We start from the raw sequence: 27,036 nt of genomic DNA on the forward strand, positions 1-27,036 counted from the left end.
TCATTGTGGATATACCGGTAATTTTCGATCCTTGGGAGTTATCTCTTGCTATACCATAAATAACTAGTCAATTGAGATTACAACAATGCTTGGATTTTTTCTTCACGAAAGAAGAAACTCATAATGGAAAAAATGCACAAAACCCCTATTAATATGAGTGATTATCTTTTCGTTATGAGCTCTATTCACTGGCATCTAATCACAATGAGACTACTTATAGATGGCACCATATACCAACAATTTCATCAAAATCATTTGTGAGTAAAGAGCATTATATTCTTTTTCATGAATAGGAGAATAGGACGAAAATAAATCGGACCTTTGAAGGGTTAAACATTCATCTTGGTTTTTTCTTCCCATACGTTATGTGATTATTCAAATATATAATGTATTTCTGTTGAAACATAAAATACAGGAAAGTTGTGGAATTGATGACCTAATTTAAAAGAGCGGAAACACAACACAAAACTACGACAGAGAACAAGATAAATTATTAAACTGTACAGAATATATTTATGAAATTATGTTGATTGGATGCTTTGATGATCTTGCTGAAACATGTTCCTTAAGTTCATTTTTCGTTCAATGATGAAGAAGACTCAAATGGTGAATAAGAATATTAATACTGCTGATTTTCATAAGTTGAACGAATATTTGCAGCAAAGATCATAGAGATACAAGCTAAAATAGTTGTACAGTTATGTCTAGAGATGTTATGAAATTCATTGATGAGGAACTGAAAGAGACGTATTTGATGAACAATGTTGCATTAATATTTCGTGTATTTGGCAGTCGACAACAAGAACTTACGAATATTTTAGTCAACATTGTAAAAGATAACAAATTACTTTTTGAGGAAAACGTATCAGAGACAAATCCGGTAATAAACGCGTTTATGCCATTGTTGACATGATAGTTATTAAAGGATATTTTTTCTGACTTAGAAACAAGAGCCTGCTGAACATTGCAAAATATATATATTTGAGGGACAACAGGTGACTGTCTATGTCAATTATCGCAATTATTCTGGTGGAGGTAGGAGCCAGTAAGAAGGTAGAACCGTTATGGTGGATGGAACAGTATGTCAGTTGCTGAAGGGTGTTTGGAGGACAACATTTCCCCAAAAAATGAGGTCCCAAGTCAAATATCGTGGATTTCATCATGACCATAAGTCGTGTACAGACCAATGCAACAAGTATAGCGCAAAACGTTGGCGAATGTTGCAGAACATGTCACAGTAGCGTCCTCAATTCTGCATGCGCTTTCTGTTTTGCGTCCGTATTGAATGTTCCTGAGAAATCTGCTTGATTGACAAAAAAGGTTGCAACCGTTTAGAGGTTATTCGCGTTGAGCGGTATGCTTGTTGTATTCGTCTATATCCGGCTTTAGATAAACCTGTAACATGAATCTACGACAATGACAGCACGCAATCGAACTATTACGGGAACCCTGTAGAATTAACAGTTTAATGTGAATTCGACCAAATAGTATTAGGCACAAATTTGAATGATAGATACTTTGATTTTATATTCTGAAATTTCATCAATTGAGGTTATCATTAGATAATTATGAACTATGCTTACAATGTCGAATATACTTGGTAACAGTAATATAGGTAAGTAATGTTTTGTTTGTGAGTTATATGAATGATAAAAATAAATAAGAGAATAATTTTACTGTCAAAATATTAGTATTATTGAAATTCCTAACCTGGGATACCAGGGGCTCCTGTCTTTCCCGGTAGTCCACGTTGTAAGAGCCCAGGGGGACCAGGCGGGCCCCTCAATCCCAAAATTAGTTCTGTCGATCGCTCTAAGCGCAATATATAGAAGCATTAGTTCCAGCAATTATGATAATACTACTAAGCTTACTGGTGGACATGTTAGCATATTGCATAAACAGTATCAGCGCTGATACCATTACCAAGTTAAATAATACCTATTTGGAAAATTTTAATTTCTTAATGTGAACAACCAAATATTAGATTGTGGTAAGAAAATAAAGAATGTCTGTTAAAGTATCCACGTATACAACATTAAAATGTCAATAGAAAGGCATTACCATTCAGTGCTACATATTGAGTGACATTATATTAATTCATGACTTCAGATAAAACTGTCTATTTTGAAAAGATTCATGGAAAAAAGTTCAATTTCATGTTGAAATAATTCTCAATACCTACAAGCTGTTCCTGAATCCATCACGCTATATGATAGAATTTTCTAAGTAGAATAATGGACTAATGTCATCATACACAAAATATGTAATGTTACATAAGACCAGTCATAAACACAGAATCTATTTCAATGCACATGAAGAATCAGTCACTTAGTTGAATGAGATGTAACAGAAATATTGAACACTGAGTTACGAAAGTGTAGAAGGATCACAAACATTGATATAATCATTCCACAATTCACATTTATAACTGTGAATTCTCAGTTATAACGAAAAAAATGACAAACGCACAGTTATAAATGTAAATTATGAAGAGCGTCTGTAAACAGCTAACGCCTCACATGTATACTACGCATTTGGAACGATATATGTATATCAGCACGTCAAATTAAATTAAAAAGACTGAATTCAAATTCTAGAAACGCTGGTCATAACAATTATAACTACGAATTTGTCAATTTATAGTTGTCTCTGTGAATTCACACTTATAATTATACATCCGTCGTTGAAAGTGTGAATTCACAATTGTATTTTTCAATTTTGTAATTTACAGTTTAACTGTAATTTCGCAAGCTAGTGTGAATTGTGACCAAATAATATTGACTTTCAAGGCCTTTCTACGTTTTCGTACTGAGCTAACCAGTATATTTTTCCAAAAGTATTATTTTAGACTCAATAATGCATGCGCTAACATAATCTTGTATTAGTTCTTTGGTACAGACACGAATGATAATAGAGTTACAGATTCGATCTATTTTGATGTTGCACATTTTTTTTTCTGGCGCCATGTTTGTTTTTTTTAGTTTTCATAGTGGAAAATTTCAATCAGTTTTTGATAGATGTCACAAAAACATTGATATCTTGTGATTATTTACCAGAAATTGTAATAATTAACTGAATAAAATGAAAACATTGTTAAGTTTGACAATAGAACTACAAAACATGACGGATCAATTGATCAATTCGGTAACTCTTTATTATTCTGTGGCATAGATATTTATACCTGGTGGACCCTGAACGCCTGGAGGACCTGGCCTACCAGGTCTGGACTGACCTGGAGGTCCCGGAGGTCCAACCAGAGTCGATGTCAACTCCGTGAGTTGATCTAGAGAAATTTGAAATGGAAACATAATAAATAATGATTGTATATAAATGTAGAAACTAGCGGATAAACTGAAGAGGGTATAGGTCAATAACGTTCGAAAACTCAATTTGAGCGATGCATTTGGACTATATATTCATTCCGTATTCGATTTGATATCTGATCACTTACGTCACTGACATAGGTTTCATGAATCTTATCACACCTTGAAAAATGAGGTTCTCAAAATAACCTGTCGAAAGACGGACATGATGCCAGTAAGATCCTTACCTGAAAGGGCGGTCCAATAAGTGCTTAGCATACAAAAAATATGAAAATTTTGGAAAAATGGCGATTTATTTATAAACCTAGCCTTTGTTTAGCTCGATACAATTGAAGGCCTACAAAGTACGCCTCCCTGGCGGCCATTTCTGTCTGGCGAATGACTTTTTCAAGTTTGAAAAGAAAAAATGTCGAACGGGGCCAAATCTAGAGAATGGATGGGATAGCAGTTCGTAGCCCAATTTGACTAATGCAATTAGCATCGAGTCGGCCCAAATATTCGGCATAGTAGAGCCCTTTGACCATTTTGCTCGTCTGCAGGTAGTCGATATAGATTACACCTTGTGAATCTCAGAAAACAATGACCATCACTGTTTAGACTGATCCTTGGTCTTTGGTGTGTACCAGTGAATCCGTGTTTCATCGACAGCCACGAAACGACGCAGTAACTCTTTCGGATTGCGCTTAAACTTCGTCAAACACTGCTCTGAAGTGGTCTCACGGTTACGCTTATTGCCCGTAGTGATCAAACGTGGCACTCATCGCGCAGACAGCTTTCTCATGCTCAAAACGTAATGCAGTAGGATATGACCCACGAGGTTTTTGGAGATGTCTACCGTCTCAGATATCTCGTGCATCTTCAATCGGCGGTCTACCAATGTGAGATCGTAGATATTTGTCACGTTATCCTCCATGGTAGCCGTTTTCGGGGCACCTGGGCATAGCTTATCAAATACCGTCGTACGATCACGTTGACATTTTTAACGGTCGCCATCGAAGGAGAAAAGTCAGCGTACACAGCATCTTTGCGTTCTTTGAATTCGCCGCGCGAATTCAAAGCCAGAATCGAATTATCGACCGATATTTCCCTTTTGTCATTTTTATCCGCAAACACGCCCACTTCCATACGTGGTCAAAACAAAACTACGAGTCCGATTTGGCTGAAATTTTGAGAGTAACCGTTTACGGTAATGTATTACACGATATTAAATGTCTGTTGCGATAGTGGCGCCATCAGGCAGCGAGGCTAAGTACTTATTAGACCGCCCTCGTAAAGTTGCATGAAATACTAGGTCATTGACGTGAAGAGTCCTGCCTTCTCGATAGGGCTCTTACTCGAAATGAGTTTCAACGAACGTTCTTTTCGATATCTTCATCTCAGAAGCCAACTCAAATTATCGCCCCGTAAGTATTTTAAAAATATTTTTTTGATGGTATATTCAGAGGATATTTTTCAGTGGATATTTTTCTAAAAAAAAAAGGAATAGAAAAGAAAGCAAACAGATTAGCTTAAATGCTCAACTCCCGGTTATCTCATCAACAATATTACAGTTACAAATGTAATACACACAGGACATAGGTTTTCAGTATTATGATCAACAATCATAAAATTATTTTTCGGGATTTATTTATGAAAAAAAGTTTGACAAATATTCTGTCTCATTATTCGATATTATATATGAATTTTTGATGAATTCCAAATTCAGTGTGATCCAAAAAGTATTAATTAATAACGTAAAGTGATTTAGCTTACCTCTCAAGACCGCTGCGCAAATATCTCTGACTTCTGATTCCGTGAAGCTTCTACCCTGTAAAAAGAATAAAATACACATTTAGTTTATATAGGCATAAAAATCACATTTTCCACATTGTATTACGAAATAGAGGAAAAAAATATTCTGTCATTTATAAGGCTTTGTCAGTGAATTCACTGACGAACAACTTTTTATATATGAAATATCGGCCAATTCTATCACATATTTGTCAGTGAAATTGAGTAAATTTGTCCACGGCCTCCCTGTTGTCGGGGGAAGTACAACCGTGGAACGGACAATTTGGGATGCAAACTCCTATAGAGATACATCATTTTTCGAGTCTTTACGTCGAGTTAATACAGCTCCCGAGTCCACTTCACTACTCCAAACGAGAAACGAGTAGAGTAAGATTGGAACGGCAAGCATATTTGTTGCAGCAACTTTGTTCTTCCCCGACAGTTCCGATGACCAGATATGTCGATGTTTGTGTTGATAATTGCCGCGGAGACAGTTTTTCACTGCTGTTACCTCTTGTGAGTGGCGTTGTTCCACCCCGAGGTAAGTATACGTCTCTCCGGCATCCAAATGGTACAGGATGCTTCCATCTACGAGCTGCACATCCTCTCCGTAGTCCCCGCATCGTCCTCTTTTGAGATGGATCATTGCACATTTTTTTATCCCGAATGGCATAAAGTTTAAGATCATTCATATAAAACAGATGGGTGACCTTGTGCCTCCGGTTTCCGGTGGTGTCACAGTTATACCCTTGAGTATTTCTGAGCGCAACGGATAATGGCAATAGTGAGATGCAGACGAGAAGGGGACTGAGGGAATCACCCTGAAATACACCCCTTCTGAAAGTGACCCACCATGTTTGGACTCTTGCTTGACCAGATGTTATGGTGAAGCAAGTTCGCCAAAGTGGTATCAGTTGTTCAATGCATCTCACTATGTTGTCGGGTACCGCAAGGCATCTGAGCAAATGCAAGATGAGCTCATACGAAATTGTATCAAATGCCTTACGGTAATCGATCCAGGACATAGAGAGGTTATGCTTATATTATATCGAGTCCTGCGTTATACATCTATCGATGAGCAGGTTCTCTTAACATCCAGCGACTCCTCTCTTCGACCCTCTCTGCTCATATATCCGTTCGAACACTCGGTCAACTGCGGTGAGTATTCGTGTGTATAAGATGCTTGTAAACAACTTATAACACGAATTCAAGCATGTTATCGGTCTGTAATTCTTAGGAATCGACAACTCTCCGCTTTTGGGATAAGAACGGTCCGCCCCTCGACAAATCAATCCGGAATCGGCTGCTCTTTGTCCAGCCATGAGTTGAAAACTCTGGTCAGATGGCGGTGGGTACTTGGTAGTTTTTTTATTATCAATACCATTATTAAATGTTTCCCAAATTTTCATTTTATATATTGAACTGACACTTTGAATACTATTAAAGATCAAAATATTCAGATGATGTGGTGCTGCAAGTTTTTCCGGGTTTTCCTGCAGAAAAAGTAAATGCGCCACTGGAATCAATGAAGTCGCCCCGGAGCACCAATTGATTTTTATTGTTGTTTTATAATTTAATGATTTGTATTTTGAAAGTGTTATTGATCCACACTTGTCAAAAATTTATATGCATTTCAAAAATGTCATCCATATCTTATTGTATTTGTTTGAAAATGTCCTTATAGGACGAAACTGCAGTAACATTAGCTACGAATTCATGTCCAATGCTAGCAATCACACGTTAAAATATAAGATCTCGTTAGTCCTGAGCTCGCACAAGTTTCGACTTCTGAGAGTTGTCGTTCGTAGGGGGGGCACAGCTGGTTGACTGGAAAACAATTTTTTTCAATAGGCAATGAAATTTATAAGATATACCAAATTATATCTCATTCTCCTTACACCTATGTACGATTCCTCAATAGATACCAAGCTTATTGCCGTGACAGAACATTATTCGATTATCCACTCAATATGGTTTTTATCATGTTTATGCCGAATATTTCTATCGCTCAATTTCTCATTAAGGAGAATAATGACAGCAATATATGTACCGAACATATTCCACACATAGAACTAGAACACAGGCACAGCAGAAATCTGTTATGTCAAAATGCATAGAAATGATCGTTCATAGCCGACCATCGTCGAGCTTCGCTTGTGCAGCCGTTACTTTTAAATCAAAACGCTAACGACATCCCAATGGATGGTAACTGTAACTAGGCGGTTAAAACTAGTGTGTTATGATTCTCATCCAATGTTTTAATGAGTGACTTTTTACGAATTTTATTTATATAACGTTTATACCCCAGTGATAATTTTCGATTTGAAAAGGTGAGATTTCATGATTTAATTATGATTTGGAGATATATGGCGTGTTTTCATCGAGGTCCCCAATGTCAACGGCCATTTAAACTGTTAAATGGACGAAATGTTTTTGAATTAAAAGGCCACGAACTTTATTTAAACTTCACGTGCTGTTCATAACTTGCATAATTACTTTTTGTGAATTCCATTGCAACAGTAAATGACACAAAAAACAAATACCCGAGTATGTGTTTTAAAGAGTTTTTTTCATTTTTGATGATGTGACGGTTTGACTTTAATTCATCAATTTCCCCGTTAACGTTCGGCGAGTTTCCTTATAATTCAGGTAATTATTATAATATGGATGTGTTTTTGGAGGGAACACTGCTGGTGATTCACTTTGCAAGATTGAAAACCATCATGCATGAATTACTTCCTCTGTAATAATAGTGTATAGAAGTTTTAGTATTATAAAAGTTATGAATTGATTTGAATACTACAAAGAAACCAGTCCATTACACATCAATTCATACAACTTGATATGTTTCAGAAACCTCCCATGTGTGGTGCCTATTTTATTCAAAAATTGATATATCAGGGTTCTTTCTTGCCCCAGTGAAAATATTTTGAGGTTATTACTACAAAAAATGTAAAATTGTGATATATTTTATAATTGAAGATCAAAATGTTTATTTTTTGTGCATTTTGTTATGATTATTTATATAGGATAAGAAAACTTGATAATCTTATTTATAAAATAACCTTATTGTCTCCAAACAATTCTAATTGTATGGAAACTCTGAAAATTTGGAGAAGGTTGGAGAAGTGATTAGATTTGATTGATGATGATTTTTTTTAGATGAAACTTGATTGATTTTATGAGGTCAAGTTAGAAAAATATGGATATTGACACTCCTAAATAACATAACCCCTTCAATTCAGACAGGAAACAGTTATGTTAAAATTAAAATTTCATAATGTCTAAAGTTTGGAAATAAGGTACTTTCAGATATTGGTTGTTCTTTGTTAAAACTTTCAATGAAGATTATCTAAAGTGATTATGAAATTTGATTGCTACATAGTGTGGCTCTGTTTTAGTCTACATTTAGGAATGATAAATTTAGAATTTGGTTCAGTAGAATATTCATGTTTGTAGTGGTCATTTTCAAAATTTTAATTTGTTATCCTGCATAAACATTACACATACATATTTTACATATACATAAGTGACACATATCCTGAGCATTTTGTTCATTTTGAAAAAACTACAGTATAAGTCATTTTCCAAAATATAAATTCTAGGTACTCAGTATTAGTAACACTTGCCTTGAATATCTTATAATGCTTTCAGCCAGTGAATATCATCTGCTGTAATGATGTCGTCCTTACAATAATGAAAAATTCATATATCGAAATGGGTAGGACCTAACGGCAAAATGATAAAATATTGCAAGCTGAACGAATTGTTGATCGATAAAAAGTTTTTGAATTACAGAAGGTGAATCACGAGTAGAGACACAGTCCCTCGATGTTAGATGAAATATATTTTCAGTGAGTTTTGCAGGTTACTTGTGGCTATATTTAGTTACGTTTTTAACACCTCCCTTCTGTTCCACTACTGACTCCTAAGATAAATGCTAGTAGAACTTCAGATTTTCAATACTTAAATGCCAACTATACCAAGATATTGCAAGTTTTTCGTGGTATCAGTATCTCTGAAAAATCCCATTTCACATGATTCTGGACCATCAAAAAAAATTCTGGAATTTGGTTCAAAAGTCTTCATAAGATATCCTTATATTCAACTAAAATGATTACCTTACAGAGTGTTCACTTTTGACAAATCAATTTTGTTCAGTTTTAATGATCATTACTCTTGTTTTTTTTAAATAAAATACCCTATATATTGGAACTTCATATCCCAATTTCCTTTCGAATGATATATGTTGTCTGAAGTATTGAGTAAATAAATATTTAACTCGAGTCGTTGAATTTGCGATGCCTCAACAAAGGTAAGATTTTATGCATTATGTAGGTATTGTCAAATTGATGAATATTAGTAAATGATGAATAGTAAGTTTTTATTCATTAATACACTTAGAAGGATCCATATCGGAAACACCTGAATTAGAAGGTTTTCGAAAGATTGTTGTGGATACTACTTGAACCTGGTTCTGTTGATTATCTGAAAAAAAGAATAGACACGAGGTAACTGGAAATGAATACGATGATTTGGGGTTTGTAGCTTAGAATCTACACTTTAGGTCCAGACAAATTTCAAGAAACACTGTCATTCCTAGGCTAGTGTAGCGTCAGCAGAATATTGCTAAAACAATACCATTATTCCTATCGTGTATCCCTATCGATAAGTGTACGAGCAGGATGTGTGGATGATTTTTGAAAGCACATAGGATAAGAAAACACATTCATAATAATGACCTCGTAAGTAGGCACAATTTTCAATATTATGAAATAGAATTCGGTGAAATTTTTTGAGATATAATTGGACCCTATTTTTCAAAGATGAATGAAGAATGAATGAATGAAGAACAAAATTTCTGCGATTTTTGAAACGTAACTTTTGGGAAATCCTCGATCATGTTCCTCAGAGAATGTGGTTACAATTAGATGGTGCTTCTGCTTATTTCCAAGTATCCATAAGTAGATACTTGATTAAAAAGTTTTCCAATAGATGGATTGGTAGGGATAGCATTCATAACTGGTCAGCAAGGTTACCAGATATGGTTAGCATAGATTTCATTCTACCACCCTTCAGGAAATTAATGGAAGAATTGTGAATAGTTTTACAACAATAAGTTAGATAATTGAACAAAGGGAAAGCTATAGGAAAATGACGTTTGATTTGAAGATTCATTATAGTTCTTTGAGAATTAAGTAACAAATGAAACCGTTACTTATTCGACATCTTTTAATTTTATCAAGAGGTGGATTTGATATTTTATCATTGCGGCCAACCATTAGTAAACCATGTGAAGTTTTAGTATGACTTTATTCATAGAAAAACGACCATTAACTTGATAATACGTAATGAGCAATGCCATAACTTTGTTGAATCATCAAAAATTAAAACAATGAACTAAACTCGTTTTTTACTTGAAAATTTTCAATTAAAGGGATAGGAACATCATGATTTCAAAGAAGAAATTAAGGAACTAACATGCAGTTCAAATATATGGGGTTTTCAGTTCATTTAAAAACCAAAAATTTTGTTGTTCGATACTAAACAGAAATGACCCGTTATTTGTGAATACTCTGTAAGAGAATCATTCGAGTTGAATAGAAGAAGAATATCTTGAGACATCTGAACCAATTTCCAGAGACTTTTTTTATGACTGATTGAATATGTGTCTTTTTGAAAGACTCTGATTTTAAAAAAAAGTTTCGATATCTCGGAATCAATTGCATTTTTGTATGGATAACCTTAATGAATTTATCGTAGAATTCAAAAATGTATTTATTTTTTTATGTATACGGTTAATCCCCACGAGGGGATTCTCACTCACTCAACCTCAATGTATGTATGAATGTATCGATGTAAATATATAAAATTTAAATGATATAAACTCAAAATCATCATCCTAGCTGGTTGTCTATCAAATTATGTTGCTACATTGTCATAATTATTACGGTTGGCTTCTCGCATAAACCTTGACATGGGTGAGAAGTATCCATAGTTAGTATGGTGATTAGAGACAGCAAAAACGTCATTGTTCCTAGTTGAACGAACAGGTAATTGCAATTAATGTCACCTGATATAATTTTGAATCTGTTTTTGTTTAAAATCTGTTTTTCCGTCAACCAGCTGTCGCACCCCTACGAACGACAACCCTCAGAAGTTGAGAAACTTGGGCGAGCTAAGGACCAACGAGGTCTTACCTTTTAACGTGTGATTAAATAAAGTAACAATATTGTTATTTGTTCTACGAAAAGAAAGGGTGTGAATATTCACAATATTAAGTATATCCGAATAATCATATTCTCCAACTGTGAAGCCAGATTTGAAAGCAACAAGTCTGAAGAATCTATTTTGCACTGCTTCAATATTATTTATATGTACAGTATAATGAGGAGACCAGACTGGTGACGCATACTCCAAAATAGATCTTATATAGGCTATGTAAAGAATTCTGGTGGCATCTACTGTTAAATCCTCACTATTTCGGAAGACAAAACCTAGAAGTTTCGGAACTCTATTGATGGTTTTGTTGATGTGGGTGATGAATGAAAGATTCACATAAAAAATTATACCCAAATCTCTTATTTCATTGAGCCGTTTTAGATTGACATTGTCACGAACATGGTTGAATATAATACAGAAGCATTTCCCTTAATTTAACGACATTACATTGTTTTCAGATCAAACATTGAATGGAAAGGGGATGTCTCATTAAAAAAACAATAACTTTGATATGCTACATATTTCAGGGGCAGCATGTATATATGAAAATGGTTCTGAAACATGGCCACATGCGACCTGCATATTCGTGTAATGGAAATTCATTGAAAATATGTTTTGTATAGTTCTCAGGGATCGTTTCGTTATTCGTGATTCCTTGTCAACAGCACAAATTATTCATCATCCACCAATTTGAAGGGGATGTTGAAGATTTGAATAGAGATTAATAATGTTGAAAATTGTAGCTTGTTGTGTAATTGGCTAATTGAGTCATTCCTTTGAAAATACTTGAACTAAAACTTATGGAAAAAATAAAAGACGTTTCTAAACCTGTTTTTTTGAGCCGGGACAGTCCACAGAAACAAATTTACTAGCTCGCAGATCGTTCTAAATTAATTTTTTTTTGTAATGGCCCCAAAATGCAAGATCCCTGCTGAAGAAAATATCCAATTAAATTTTCAAGTAACTGGTTTTCCATTTTGTATTGTAGGCAGAGTCATTACAAATTGAAATTTATCATTTTTAAAGAGAAAAAAATGCAATTTTGGTTTTTCTTCAGTACATAGTTTTTCAGAGACATAAAATAAATACACACCTACAGAGGCTTTGGTGGTTATCCTAAAATAATAAATATTGTGGTGAATTTATGCACACTCGATGGGCAAGTAGCAAGTAACAATTAGGAAGTGACAATTATCAATTAGGTACACTAGCCAACAGATGAGAAAAAAAATTGCGACTAATATTATAATGGCTATACATGAGAGTTTAAAGCATCCTGACTGCGACTTCTATATCAAAAATTTTCCATCACGTAAAGATTTTGAGTTTTAGTTATTTTTATTTTATACAAAAATGTTCACATATTATAGGGAAATATAAGATCAAAACAAGAAAAGAACAAGAGCACAACAGACTTTATTTACAATACACATGAAAAAACATTCAAATGAAGTCTTTTGTGCATAACCTTTTTGCAAATGTTGACTTTCGTTTATATGTTTCATCGTTTTTCCTCATAAGGAACCAACAATAATCCCCCATCATTGCTGCATCCCATCTTCCTTGGTAACGTTGCTCCATTGTCAGTATGTCGTGGTGGAACCTTTCCCATTGTTCGTTACTGACAGCACCCAAATTTTCTGGGAAAAAATTCAAATGGGAGTGCAAGAAATGGATTTTGAGAGACATGCGACATCCCATTCTGTAGTAGTTTTCAAGTAGTTTTTCTACAAGTGTAATTTTATACTTTCTTGTTTCCTAAAAACTCCGAAACAATTCTTTTGAAAAAACTCACGCAGCTAATTCAACATTACTTAATTTTTGATCAAACTGTTGATCACTTAGTAGTTTTCTAATTTGTGGTCCAACAAATGTACCTCCCTTGAGCTTTGTATCACTTAATTTTGGAAAAACGTTTTTAAGATATTTACACGCATCACTTTTTTTGTCTAACGCCTTTACAAAATTTTTCATCAACCCCAGTTTGATGTGTAATGGAGGTAACAAAACGTTTTTGGGATTAACAAGAGGTATATTCTTCACGTTAGCTTGATCTGAAATATATTCGTCTCTCGGAGGCCATTCTTTTACTCGATACTGGCTCTGTGTTCCCCTTCTGTTCCCAAGGCAAAGGAAACAGCAAAACTCCGTAAATCTGCCCTGAAGACCTAGTAATAGTCCTATGACTTTTAGGTCACCACATATTTGCCACTTATACCTATTATAACTTATTGCATTTAGAATAAGTGACATACTTTCGAGTGTTTCCTTCATGGCAACTGCATGTGTAAGAGGAATAGAGGGTCTTTTGTTACCATTATGGAGCAGAATGGCTTTTGAACTTGATTTAGACAAATCTATAAAAATAAACGCCATTCGTCCGGGTTATGTGCAAATCCTAATTTTTCCATCACACCATTTGGATTTACACAAACACACATTTTTTCCAGCATAGTAAAAACCGAGGATAGCTCATGGTTACGGTTTCTAAATATTGTAACTTTGGTTTTAGGGGCTAGTAAATTTCATTGTTGAAATCTAGACCTTAATAGTTCAGCATTCTCTTTGGACAAGTGGAGGTCCCGAACCAATAATTATGGACATACGTCCCGAACTAGGTCATTTAATTCAAGTTGTTCGATTAAATGGGGTGGTCTTCCTTCAATCTCGGGAAGTAAAAACTTCGCCCATAACTAATTTGCGAGGAAAACTTAATACTCCACTCCATCCACCTCCACTCTCCGGCGGTCCTCAACTTACTGATGGGTACTTCAACAAGATTGTCATCTGACCTCTTTTGGTCGAAAGTCAGCCTTAGATGCTTGTACTTTCTGAGCGGTCAATTGTTTTGTCGTGACTATTCCTAACTGAATTTTTGCATGGGGTCTTCACTCTCGTTAATTATTATTATCTCACGTTTATTCACTTTTTTGGGTTAGTAATTTACAATTTGTTTAAATATTTCTTAGGACCCTGCTATAGGCTCGTGCCTCTTCAGGGAAAATAAGGACCGACTTTTAATGGCACATCATGGTCATCATACATTTCCAAATCTTCCTTCCAATTTTTCGAGGGTCTAACTGGTAAACCTTCTCCATGAATAACCTTGTATATCTTGCAGAAAGAATATCCGGATATACAATTTTGTGTTTGCTCTTTCTTGAAAGACCAGATACTTTTGTCATGCAAAAGTAACAGTCGTTGTAATGATGTAGTTATTGTTTCTCGCCAAATCATTGGAACTGCAAAAGGCATAGAAGAGCGTTTGCCATTTAACCAGTTACTTAGATTTGCTGCACAGGTTTGGCAACATACGTGAGGAGCCCAATCCCGATCTTGATCACCAACAACACATCCAAAATACTTACGGTAAGCTACTTTGGTCATTTGATTAATTGGCCGTTTTTGCGATATAGGAGTAAACTGACCACATACATAGCAAAAACTATCTGCGGGATTAACGCAGCCACGTTTCTGTACTTTGGACATTTTTGTACTGTTGCGTACGTCGAGTTCAAATATTTGATACTGCGTTTACAGGGGTCAACTTATTTTATTCACAAAGATAACACTAATATAATACTCTTAATATTCCCTTCTCTACAACTAACTCACCACTACTCGCGTTAAACCAATATTGATGATCCAATTGTCAACCTGCTACTTTTATAGAGGTTCCGTATTTCTGGTATTTTCTGGAAACTTCGAGTATTGGAAGTTCGAGAAGCGGCGTTACAAGTCTCATACCTATACAGTGGAAACAGATTCGAATACTGGGCAGAGCTGCTGTGTTGCCAGATTTCAAACAATTTCCTCAATTTAGTGTTAAAGCAACTTTGGAATGTCGTATTCATTAAATTTTTGTGAAAAAAATCATAACTCAAAAATCTTACGTGTTAGGAAATTTCCACTATCATTTTTGCATTTAGGGACCAAAAATTAACAAAGGACTACCTTTGGCATTACAGTCGTAAAGTGACTGTAAAGTAGTGTTATTAGTTGTACTCAAGATGCATGAAATATCCTAAGTGTGATCACTTGGGCCCCTTTCTGACAAATATTTTGTCAGAGACTCGACCTACGACACTTTTGATTAAGAAATAATAAAGAGTTTCTATAAGTTTCAGCCTTTCATTTACAGAGGTGCTGAGTACATTAAAAATGACAATGTCAAATTTTTACTTCAATGTACAATGTTGTTTACATTTTGGAATAAATTGATAAGTGAAAGATTTTTTGCATTATGTTGCATGAATTAGAAATCTGCATGAAATGTGAGCGACAGATTTTGATTATTGCTCCATGTACAAAACGTCGAGAGTTTTTGAAAATACAAAAGCGAATTTGTTCAAACATCAGGGTTTCTATGCATTTTTGTTGAACGGTTTTCTTCCAACGGACACGTTTATGCTGAATAAAATATAAATTATTCAGTAATTGAGGACGAGTAAAGTTGGCTGACTCGTGACTTTTTTACCTCAAATATATCAATTTTTTTTTACTAGTAATCATCTAGTGCTTAAATGATCGTTGATTGGCCCATTTTACAACAAAGACAAAGAAATGAGACAACATAGACAGTAGAAATGATGGATAACCTAAAATATTAATTTTCGAATTTCAAAACGTAGACTGCTTTCTACTTCATATTTTTACAAAAATGTGGGAATCTCTCAAAGAAAGGAAGAAAGCAATTAAATCCATAATAAACTCTATACAAAGACGTATAGTTCATGCAAAAAAGTAACTTTCAGTTACTTCATGCAATATATTCTTTGTAAAATTTTAATTAATTACTTTCTCCCTTCCTTTGGAAGGTTCCTAGATTTTCATATAAAGATGGCGAAGTAAAATGTAAAAACCTTTTTTTCCCAAAAATTAATATTTCCTAAAAATATACCCCTTTCAATTGTAGGCTGTGTTCTGTTTAGTTTCATCGATTCTTAAATAATTTCTTTCTATAATCGCTGAATTGGAAACTAATGCTGTGTTAAAAATACACAATATTATACGATAGTCGATATTACAAATTTCTTTTTTTTTTTCGATAAAACCTTAAGCTTTTGCGTACGGGTATTATTTTCTTCTTCATTGTGATTTTTTAATTGGGAATGCATAAATGCCGTAGTATTTGTTACTTGATAATTAAAACGAGTTACTCGCTGACCGAGTGGGCTCAAACTCACCTTTAGTTATGCATGATAATAGTTATAGAATTTTCACCAACCAAAATTCAAACCGGACAATTTTCACTTCTTCAGTAGTAATACTGATAAGTGAGTCTTGTAATATAGATTACAACTTCTTTGAGCTCTTTAGGTGTTTTTATAGTAGTGCTTTATACAAAGACACCACTCAACACTTATAAAAATTAGAATTTATATCCTTCATTAGGAAATTACTGAAAACTTATATCGCCTATAAGTTTACCAGTATTTGAGAATATGAAGCATCACAGTGGTCAAATGATATAAGTATCTGGTTTTGGCGAGAAATTTGAAGCGAAATTTAAAGTATATTCGTATACTCGTATACCTGATTATCTGAATTTTCGTGTACCTCTCTATCAATGAAGGGATCAAAATTTACGAGAACAATTCAACTAAGGCATGGTTAAGGAATTCCTAGTACCTAATATTAAGGAAAGTCGAGTTTCTACCTGTTTTATTTTACCTATCTTGCACATAAATAGACCAGAATTCTCCACCAAGGATCAGTTCATCATATGTTGACAACATATATCTTGAAGAAAATTATACTGTTCTCCGGATTGTGTGGATATACCATTCTTTTGAAATACATTTTGAGGTAATATCTGTAATACATCATATTTTTTTGAAAACGATGTCTCATAGATGATGTTTTTGAATTTTGATAATGCTGAAAATCCAAAAATGTACTTGAGGCGCGGCTAACGGAATTGAACTAAATTTTCAAAAATTTCAAATGACTAGGAACAGTACTTTCAGGGATGGTTTTGATTTTCAATTTGTATCTAAGTATATTTCAGTTGTGTACTAAAGATTGATAAAGGAATTTTATATATTTTGTTTTATACATGAATTTAATATTTCTTTTTGCAGAATTGTAAAGAATACATTTTCATCTATTCAAAGTCATGTCATTCATTATGTTTCTTTTTAATTTCTTGTTAAATGTTTGTACTATGTTACTTCTAATTTTAGACACTGACTTAATTACAAATTCAATACAAATATAGGAAGTAGCCATTGGTAACTTTATTATTGGAGTTGAGAAGTCATTTAAATTTCCAAACAAGTAGCGTTAAGGCTCATTAGTATACAAGAATTGATAAAACATTGAAAGGATGATTTTAAGAATTCGTTATTAACGGAATGAAACTTAATTTTCAAAAATTTCTAATGACTGGGATTTGTACATGTGTAATCTAAGTATATTTCAGTTTTGTACTAAAGATTAGTAAACGAATTTTAGATATTGTTGTTTATAAAAGGTTTTCTGAAACTTTCATCATACGGTTAATCACGATTCTGAAGATATTTCCTTCAATGTTTCATCAATTTTTGGATATTAATGAACCTAAGTTACTTGTTTGGAAATTTAAGCGAATTCTTAACTCCAATAATAACAAAGTTACCAGTGTTTTTTTTTTGCAAATTTCAAAAAAGATTCACAGTCATGTCATTCAATATATTTCTTTTTGATCTCTTGTTAATTATTTGTATTATGTTACTTCCAGTTTTGGCCACTGACTTGATATAAAAATGTAACACAAATATAGGGAGTAAGTAATATCTTTATAATCATATTATAATTTCCAAATTTCAAAACGGTAGGTGTTTTACTTTATAACAATTTTGGTGCTAATTTGGTTTCACTACCCACATATTTGGTAGTTTATTTTCTCCATTTGTTAAGTTGTAAACATTTCTGAATATCTCGGTGAAACTGGATGGTATAATTTCAGAAGTGGTGTTATTCTTTCATTAAAAAATTAAGACTTTTGAAAATATGGTCAAATAGAAATCTGTGTTGAAAAACATGTTTTTATATTAATGTGGCTGGATTAAAAAGTGATACTTTATACCCCTTGGGCTAATGATTTTCACTTTGTTCCTGTAAATTTTCATTCCGAATAGTACAACATATATTTTATTAATTTCGTGAATCATATTGTGAACTTGCATATCAGTTCTATAAAACTTTGTCGTAAAACAATTTATGAACGAATTTTTGTTCATATATTTAATATGTCAAAGATATTTTTCGGATTTATAGGCCATGGTCTGCAACATGCATAGAATTCTAGTTTTCCTTACAGCGTGTAGTATGTGCTTATAAACTCGAAAAAAATGCGATTCCTGGCACTGGAAGTTTTCATTAATTCATCATATATTCATGCTAAAAGTTTTTTGTGGGGAGTTTATTGTTCAGTGAACCTTTCTTTGCATATGAATGTTTGGCGCACACATTGAGAAAGAACGTATCCAATTTACATTAGAGATCGTACTTGTGTTAGGAAGAATATTTTAATTTTCATCTGATTTTTTTTCATTTCTTTTTCGTTTTCCATGTACTATTGGGGAGCGAAAAAACAAAAAAAAAAAGTTTATTCCTAATTCATTTATTTGTTTCAGTATGGCTTTGAGACAACGTACCTTGGACGAAATCGTCAACCAAGAAAATGTCACTTCTAGGTTTGCTGCTAAATCCGCTCTGGTGGAACAAGCTAAAATAGTCCCAAAGAGGGCTGCTTTGGGCGAGTTGGGTAACAAACTCCCGGCTTTCCAGAAAACCGCCGTCCCCCTTAAGAAAAATGGCACCCTTGCACCAACACAAGCGACTCGTCCTGCGAATGGCCATACTCTGGCCCAAGCCAAACCCAAGCAGACTATGCCGCCTCCCCAAGCAGCGGCTAAAAAAACCACGACCGCTCCACTCCCGTTTAAAGAAACTAAAAAGATACCCGATAAGATCGTGAGTGTTGCTGCCAAGCCAGGGGTCAAACGGCAGGAGAGCATTTTGAAGAACATCATGGACGAAGGTAAAACTTCCAGCAGAGAGACTCTGAAATCTTACTCGGCCAAGCAGCTTGCCATCATTGATCCCGATGAGGGTTCTAAGAATGAACCAGCCATGGTCACGGAGTACCTCGAGGATATCTTCAACTATCTCAGAAGCATGGAGACCAAGTTTCCTATTCGTGAAGATTTTCTCGAAGGGCACGAAACTACGGTTAGAATGCGAGCCATTCTCGTTAACTGGCTCGTCGAGGTCCACATGAATTTCAAACTGTATCTGGAAACGCTACATCTTTGTGTCGCAATCGTGGATAGGTATCTGCAGAAGAACAAGCACGTAGGACGCAACTCTCTTCAGCTGGTCGGGACGTCAGCTATGTTGGTTGCTAGCAAGTACGAAGAAATGTATATTCCTGACTTGAAGGATTTTGTGTACATCTGCGATAACACTTTTTCTGAAAGACAGATCCTGACCATGGAGCGGGATATACTGAAGAAACTAGATTTTAGCTTAGGACGCCCCCTGTCTGTGCACTTTCTACGACGATACAATAAAATAGCTCAAGCGCGCAGCGATCACCACACGCTGGGTAAATTCATGCTTGAGCTGTCCTTGTTAGAGTACGAAATGAGTTCTGTGAATCCTTCGCTGCAAGCAGCTGCGGCTTGCTGCTTGTCAATGGGAATTCTCAATGACGTGATGGAACTGCCCAAGTTGTGGACCCCCACCTTGGTCCACTACACGAACTATGAATATTCCGAGTTTAAAGATGTGATAGTGAGTCTGGCCAACATTTTAGTCAAGAGCGAGTCTTCCAAATATCAGACCATCAGGAAGAAATATGCCAGCTCTAGCTACAGCAAGATCAGTTTGAATCCAAAACTGCAAGGGGTGTTAGTTAAGAAACTGGCTACCGTAAAGATACCGATCAAAAAGTGACTGAACCACTGGATATTACCATTGTGCCGTTGGAACTTTAATTTCCCAATTGTATATTTTTTAACTATACTTTGTTTTACATTTTTTATTTTCGAATAGGAATTGATTTGTACATTTATAATTAATAAATTTAGCAAGGAATATTTCCCTGTATCCTACTGTACTGATTTCGAGTGCAAATGCCAAAAGTATTGAGTGATGAAACATTCAATGAACTGACAGTGAGTGAATATTTTTCTGTGATGAATTACAACAGCTTGGCCCTGAGATAACAGTGACAATAAGTTATGTAATTTGAAATTTTGCGAGCGTTATACAGGGTGTATCATAAGTGATGATTTCATGGTGTTAACCTGCTTTGTTTTTCAAAGAGCAAGATGTCAAAGACTGAAACCCGTTTCTTATTTATTACCTACAATTCTTTTCCCAGATTCCGAAGAGTAATGAAGGTGTAAATACATTTGAAATTATTACAGTGGAGTTATAAAGGGTTGCCTGGTAGATGTATACGGTATCATTGTGAACCACTAGTTTATTGTAAGTTTGACATCATCAGGTGACAAAATTGAAAAGTCAACAGTCTTGTTTCTTCCGTTTTATATCCTGCAAATTTCCACTAAAATCAGTGATTGATTATTTTAGATTCTGACAATTTCATTAATAAATTTTTTGATAAACAAAACAATATGCTCTTTATATAAAATTAAAAATGAGTTTGATAATGATAATGCTATAAAACAACTCAACCAGACAGTTTGTATCTTTGAAGGTTCAAACTGATGATAACATAAAGATAACTAACAAAAAATTTGTGATTTACAATGCAATTTACTACATGTATCAACCAGGTAATCCTCTGCGATGCCACTGGAGTTATTTATAATCTATGTAGTAGCCATTCATAGGGTATATCTTTAAATAAACCTTTTTTATAGAGTATATCGTTGAAGTTGCCACTAATGATACATCCTGTGTAATTATTTTGTTTTCAACAGAAAAAGGTCGATTCTATTTTTCTATTTTAACATTTACCTCAGTGGGTTTTAGAAAAATTCACTTCATCTTATAATAACAATTTAGTCTTAGTGTTTTAAATCAATTTGTGATTTGTGAAAACGTACGTCAAGATGTGAAGGTTGCTATAATGTTCTGAATTGCTGATCATCATGTCACAAATTCTATATCACACTTCAGCGCCTTTGTATGACGGTAATTCAGCGTGTACATATTTTTCATTTTCATTTTTCCATGAAGTAATTGCCATTGAATTTAGATAAACAACCACTCTAGACGGGAAGTTATTGTCGAATGTATTGTAAAATGTGTTTTTGTAATACCTTAAAATTCGTTTTTCAATAGGTTTTATATATGATTTTAATATATTTTGTAAATACTTATTTAAGAAATAGAAATTGTAGATCATTTTATTCATGCATCAAATGTTAAAGAGAATATGAGTATTTAGTGTTTACTTAAGGAACTCTTGTTCCTTTGCTTTGTATTCCAAGTTTTGATTTTTGTCCTTTTAGTTTTGGAAAATTTTTACCGAAGTTCCTTTTGCCAAATATAAAGCTTCCGAATACTTATATTTTATTCATTCAACTTGGAAATATCCACAAAATGTTTTCAATATTTTATCACCCTATTTTGTCTTTATGTATCTTTGATATTCAAAAATACTGGGGTTACAGGTTCAGTTCGAGTGCAAATTTGTATTAAAAAATCTGTGGTTGAATGAACCTTTTTTTATATACCTGGAAAGTAAATTGAAATTATCTTTAATTTTTTTATACCTACATTTTTCTACATCTGTAATTCTGCAATATTTTTGAAAGTTTCGGTGTCACAAATGTTAACTAAATGTAATTTCAAAAACTTGATTGTAAATTTTTTTTGACTCCATTCACATGTATAATTGTAAACCTCATGTACTCAGTTATTTCATAAAATGTCGCATACCTTAGTTTATTGTATTTGTATTGGGCTAAGTGTTTTTATTTATAGTATATCCCCATTTATTTTTTGTAACTAGAAAATTATTTTTTGGGGAATAGTGGGTTAGTAAATTATTTATCTTGAATGGACTATTGCAATGTACATAACACTTGTTTAAATAATAAAAACTAGTATGTATTTGATTCTAACTCATTCTCTCAAAACTACGAAAAAAGGGACCTTTTTCAATGCCAAAATCTGAAATGAATCACTTTTTGAAAAGGCTACAATTGATACTGTTCTACTAGTTATGTCAAGCACTTGAACAGATTGACAAATTTAAGGACAAACCAAATTAAAAATGTCCTTCGTTACTGACTTTCAAAAAGTATCTCAAAACATTCCTTGTTACAAGATGTTTTTACTCAAATGCATTTTTTTCAAAAGAGTTCTCAAGAATATTGTTATCAATATTTCTAATATGTTGAGAATTTTTAACGGCGAGTATTTGTATTCCAAAGCTCTAAATGTGAACTTGTTCAATCTACATTGTATGTTTTTTCTTGACTATTCCAATTCAATATTGTGTCTATTGGGGAATAAATTATTATTATTATAAATTTTGTATAGAAACAAGTTATAGGGAAAAAAGTTGAGGTTAGCGGAAATAAGAAAATTATAAGTGAGCAACAAAGGAAAATAGTAAAAGAAATCATTCCAGAAAGGTAAATATGAGATGTTCTCTATTTTTGGATCCCTGTCTACAAGATGAGGTTGACAGTATTTGAATTTTGTGGACTGTTTCTATCTGTCTAAGATTATAAGTTTAGGTTTTGCGAATATTTGTAAATATCAACCAAGTGAACATATTTTTTCTCAGAAAGGGGCCTGAGAGTTCTTTTATATGTTTTAGAGTTTTCTTAAAAACCATAAGTATCTGAGTCTTTAAAAGCAATGGAAAATTTCAAGTAGATTTTTGTTTGTGAAAGAATTTATGTGCATTACCAACATATGAAAACAATAAAAAATCGTGAAATGAAAAAATAAGTAAATAAAATAGATACTAGAGTTTCTTGATTTTCTTGGCGGCTATGATTACCCGCGCAGATCACAACTTAACGCTTCAACACTCCTATTTTGAGCGCTTTAAAAACATTGCATTTGATTTGTAGCTTTAAAAACATTGCATTTGATTGTAGCAGTGTATGGTTGAATAATGACCTGGCGCACGTCTATACGGAACCAAGTTATAGTACAGTCAAATTGTATTTTCAATTCAAGCTGTCTTATCAAGTTGAGTTGGTTTAGATTTGTTTTATTGTTGAAAAGTTGTTGAATCATCTGTTAGTGAAGTAGTCAGTTGGACGTGTTTTCCATCTACAAGGTAAGTAGTTTAGTTGAAAAATTATGATCATTATTAGCAGTTGCAAAAACATTCTAGAAACATTTTCTTAGTAATCTAACAATTGGTTGGTTAAAAATTGTTTCTAATCGCTCATACTCTTTCTATGAATAGGTAGTAAAATATATATGGACCTTTTTTTATCAAACAGTTTTCTTTGTTACGCAACTATTTCGATTTAGGTATTATAGATGATCTTTATAAACCATGAGAGATATTTTCTGAATAGTCTATACCTTTTTTGGAAAAGACAGTTTTTGGCTTTCTACTACTCCATCTTGATACAAAAAAAAGATGAGGGAATCTTCCAAAGAAGTAACTTTCAGACACAAACTGAAAGAAAGTCCTCCTGAAACAGCTACTTTCATATGAACATTGAATTACACGAAAGAAAAAATTCTTTCGAAACAAATACTTTTATATGAACACTGAATTATTCAGAAGATACTTTTCTCTACTCAGTTTGTATTTCAAACATTCGTTGTGGAATAAAAATCAGATATCATTCACATGAGTTCTATTTGAATGAATGGTAACAAATTGCACTTACATAGAACACTGCCATCCTCACTGGTATACATCGATGTTTCACCTTAAGACACTTGCCCCAAGGGTCTTCAGTACCAAATTGGATAACATTATAGAAAATACACACACACTTCATTCATGAATTACGATTTTTAATGTCACGGAATAAGCTTGATCACTCCTAAAACTATAACCCCTTCAATTCAAATAAGATTCCTCTTGGCTGGGATTAAATCAAATAGATGAATGAATGCCATTACGATGTCATCGATGACATAAGCAGATCAAGCTTTGACATAGGTGTGGGCCTGCTCTCCCAATCCAGCGATTATGGTAATTTTCATCAAAAAATTGGCGTGCCACTACACTGAAGTGTGGTGGAGCACCATCGTGCATGTACCACATACGGAATCTTTCCATGACTGGAATTTCTTCTAAAAGTCCAGGTAAAACAAATTCTATAAACCTTCGGTATTCTTCTCCATTGAGTCTAGGTGGAAGGAAGTGAGGCCCAATGAGATGATCACCGACAATTCCAACCCAAATATTAAAAGAAAACTGTTCTTGAAAATTATTTTCTATCAAGGCGTGTGGATTGTTTTCGGCCCATATGTGATTGTTGTGGATGTTAATAATTGAATTGCGAGAAAAACGAGCTTCATCTGTAAACAATATTCGACTTAGGAAACCTGGATTTCTTCCTATTTTACCGCGTAACCAATTAGAAAAAGCTAGTCTTACAGGCAAATCTCTGGACAATAGAGCTTGCACACGTTGCATGTGATAGGGATCTAGGGGCTCTTAAAATCTGTCACACTGTGACATGGGTAATATTCAGTTGAAGCTGCCTGTTTCAGAAAGTCGTGCATGGAGACGTACAAAAGTTCTTCTATTAGGCACTACACGCTGAGGAAATCTTTCATGGTAAATGCGTCTTGCAGCATTCGAGTTTCCGTGAGCCATTCCTTAACAGAAATGCATATCTGTCATTTCACTTTTAGTAAATTGAACCATGTTTTACAAAAATGGTTTGAAAAATAACCACTAAACACACTTTTTATAACAATTATAAATTGAAAGCTTATAAAGTTGTCAACAACTGTCAAGTTGTTTATTAAATGCTGCAATCATTTTCCAAGGCAACCCTTGATTATTATTTACGGTATTTTTCGAAGAGTGCGAAATTCAATGATGCGGCGGCTAGATGGTTGTATTGAAGCCGAAGGAGGTCATTTATAACACTTAATTTAGTGCAATTCGTTAGTCTAGATGTTAATGTTATTTAATATTTGTTGTTATTGTTACATAATTGGTAATGAAAAATTGTAAAAATAATAATTTCCAAAAGAAACATTTAATTTCTCATATTATTCCTCGTGAGGTTCAGGGATATGCAATCAAATCGACTTTTTTTTTAATAAGCAAGATACGAAAAAAATTCAAGAGACAAAAAAGTTGTATTTCTAATTGCTCAATCCAAAGAAATAATGAAATTGCACAAAAGTCAGTGGCGTACATTTTTAAGTCAAAAATATTCGTTCAAATACCGCTCGAGACGCCTCTGGACTTAATAAATTGAATCACGTTCGGGCTAAATTAGCTCCTTAGTGTTATAAATACCATTGCCAAATTACAACAAAATTAAGTACATTTACGAATAACTTTTTTAATTTTTATTTCAACGCACTGTATCTTGAGAACGAAGGATTTGCAGACCCATGTTTATATGAACATTTCGTCTTAAAATTACTTAAAGAATTGTCTATTAAATGTATGGTACATACTTAATTAACACCCTGTATGGATTGGTAGATTTTTTGTTTTTTTTTTATTGGAGACTGGAAAATAATCGGTCTGCTTATCTAATACTACTCCTTTTGTTCTCCTAATATCTTTTAGATAAAGCTATGTGATGTAATCAATTAGAAATCAATAAACAACTAGGTCGAGCTTTGAAAAAGTATCTGAGCTATGAATAATTGTTTCAGAATGAATCCCACGCATGTTATCAGGAAATGTTCTACAAAGCAACACACGACCTTCTTGGGCGAAATCAGAAGCAAGATTCCGATTTCTTGAAAAAATCGCGTCAATTGGAAGAAATGAATTTTCACGAGCTTCAAAAGCAAGTCGTCTGCCAAAACCTAAGCCCATTGAAATACCTAGAAGAAAAGAAAATGAATCCACCAATATCACCTACGAAGAACAAAGCACTGAATGTCCTCAAATCTGCAGTGTTTACCTACTTTAGGAATATTTCCAATTTGAGAATATTCAAATCATTGTGAAATTTCACTATCATTTTAAATAATTGATGGAAGGGTACTGCAGAGTACCTGTGCTTATGGACAGTGACGGATCCAGAAAATCATTTGTGGGGGGAGTTTACAACTCAGAGTATGGGGTACATAACTCCTCCACAAAGCACTGAGTCTTTGGAGGTTTTCTATTGATGTTCAGTAGTATGCATTCAGGAAAAAACATTTAAAAAAATTTAAAACCATTGCTTAGATTTAAATATTGTATGACAAGTAACAATAAGGAAAATATGTTGGTATATTGAAAATAACCCTTATCATCATTACCGTTGAGTAAAAACCTGTTCAGGTACAAGCATAATGAACTAAGAAGTAGAGTATGATGACTTTTTAGTAATTAAATTTATTAATGGTCGAACATAATAATATTTTATAATACAAACATAATATTTTTTGATATGTAAATTTTTTATTACATCTTCAGAGATAATTTTTTCTTGTGCTTCCTGATGTATAGGTACGTCCAAGACTTCTTCAGCTTTCATTGTATTGGAAATATCTTGGTGTATGTGCAGTAAAGCCAAACCATTTAGTTTCTCTTCAGTCATTGAATTGCGTAGATTTGTTTTTAAACGACTCGAAGCTGAAAAAAGTC

At 33.8% G+C, this 27,036-nt stretch overlaps 2 protein-coding genes and 1 long non-coding RNA gene across 4 annotated transcripts in view; 1 reads left to right on the forward strand and 2 right to left on the reverse strand.

Annotated features, from left to right (window-relative positions):
- The window catches only part of LOC111505023 (uncharacterized), a 209,147-nt gene that overhangs the window by 2,238 nt on the left and 179,873 nt on the right, over positions 1–27,036 (reverse strand). Inside the window, exons 19-20 of the mRNA XM_074186446.1 lie at positions 5,076–5,130; positions 3,182–3,283 (exon numbers count right to left, since the gene is read on the reverse strand). Of these exons, the coding sequence (XP_074042547.1) occupies positions 3,182–3,283; positions 5,076–5,130 (157 nt within the window). The remainder of the gene's footprint in view (positions 1–3,181; positions 3,284–5,075; positions 5,131–27,036) is intronic.
- CycB (Cyclin B) lies at positions 7,228–20,411 on the forward strand. 2 transcript variants are annotated; one of them, XM_023159762.2, is made up of 2 exons: positions 7,228–7,423; positions 18,935–20,411. In XM_023159762.2, the coding sequence occupies exon 2, from the start codon at positions 18,936–18,938 to the stop codon at positions 20,256–20,258; it is 1,323 nt and encodes a 440-aa protein (XP_023015530.2). In that variant the 5' UTR covers positions 7,228–7,423; position 18,935; the 3' UTR covers positions 20,259–20,411. The 2 variants fall into 2 exon arrangements, with proteins under 2 accessions (XP_023015530.2, XP_074042549.1); XM_074186448.1 differs by lacking the exon at positions 7,228–7,423 and adding an exon at positions 8,917–8,960.
- Positions 12,712–15,978, reverse strand: LOC141487409 (uncharacterized). The gene is made up of 2 exons (XR_012468366.1): positions 14,931–15,978; positions 12,712–12,955 (listed from the first exon to the last, which is right to left on the reverse strand). It is a non-coding gene; the product is annotated as an uncharacterized lncRNA (long non-coding RNA).

This window comes from Leptinotarsa decemlineata, unplaced genomic scaffold (assembly GCF_025532065.1).
Source record: "Leptinotarsa decemlineata unplaced genomic scaffold, Ldec_3_MD MMD2_tig00078422_RagTag_RagTag, whole genome shotgun sequence".
Lineage (NCBI taxonomy): Eukaryota > Metazoa > Arthropoda > Insecta > Coleoptera > Chrysomelidae > Leptinotarsa > Leptinotarsa decemlineata.

Bases quoted from the DNA above. Each gene is read 5' to 3' on its own strand.
- CycB (XM_074186448.1), top strand. From the start codon at position 8,932: ATGAAATATATTTTCAGTGAGTTTTGCAG. The intron at 8,961-18,934 runs GTTACTTGTGGC...TATTTGTTTCAG, and splicing joins ATTTTCAGTGAGTTTTGCAG to TATGGCTTTGAGACAACGTA.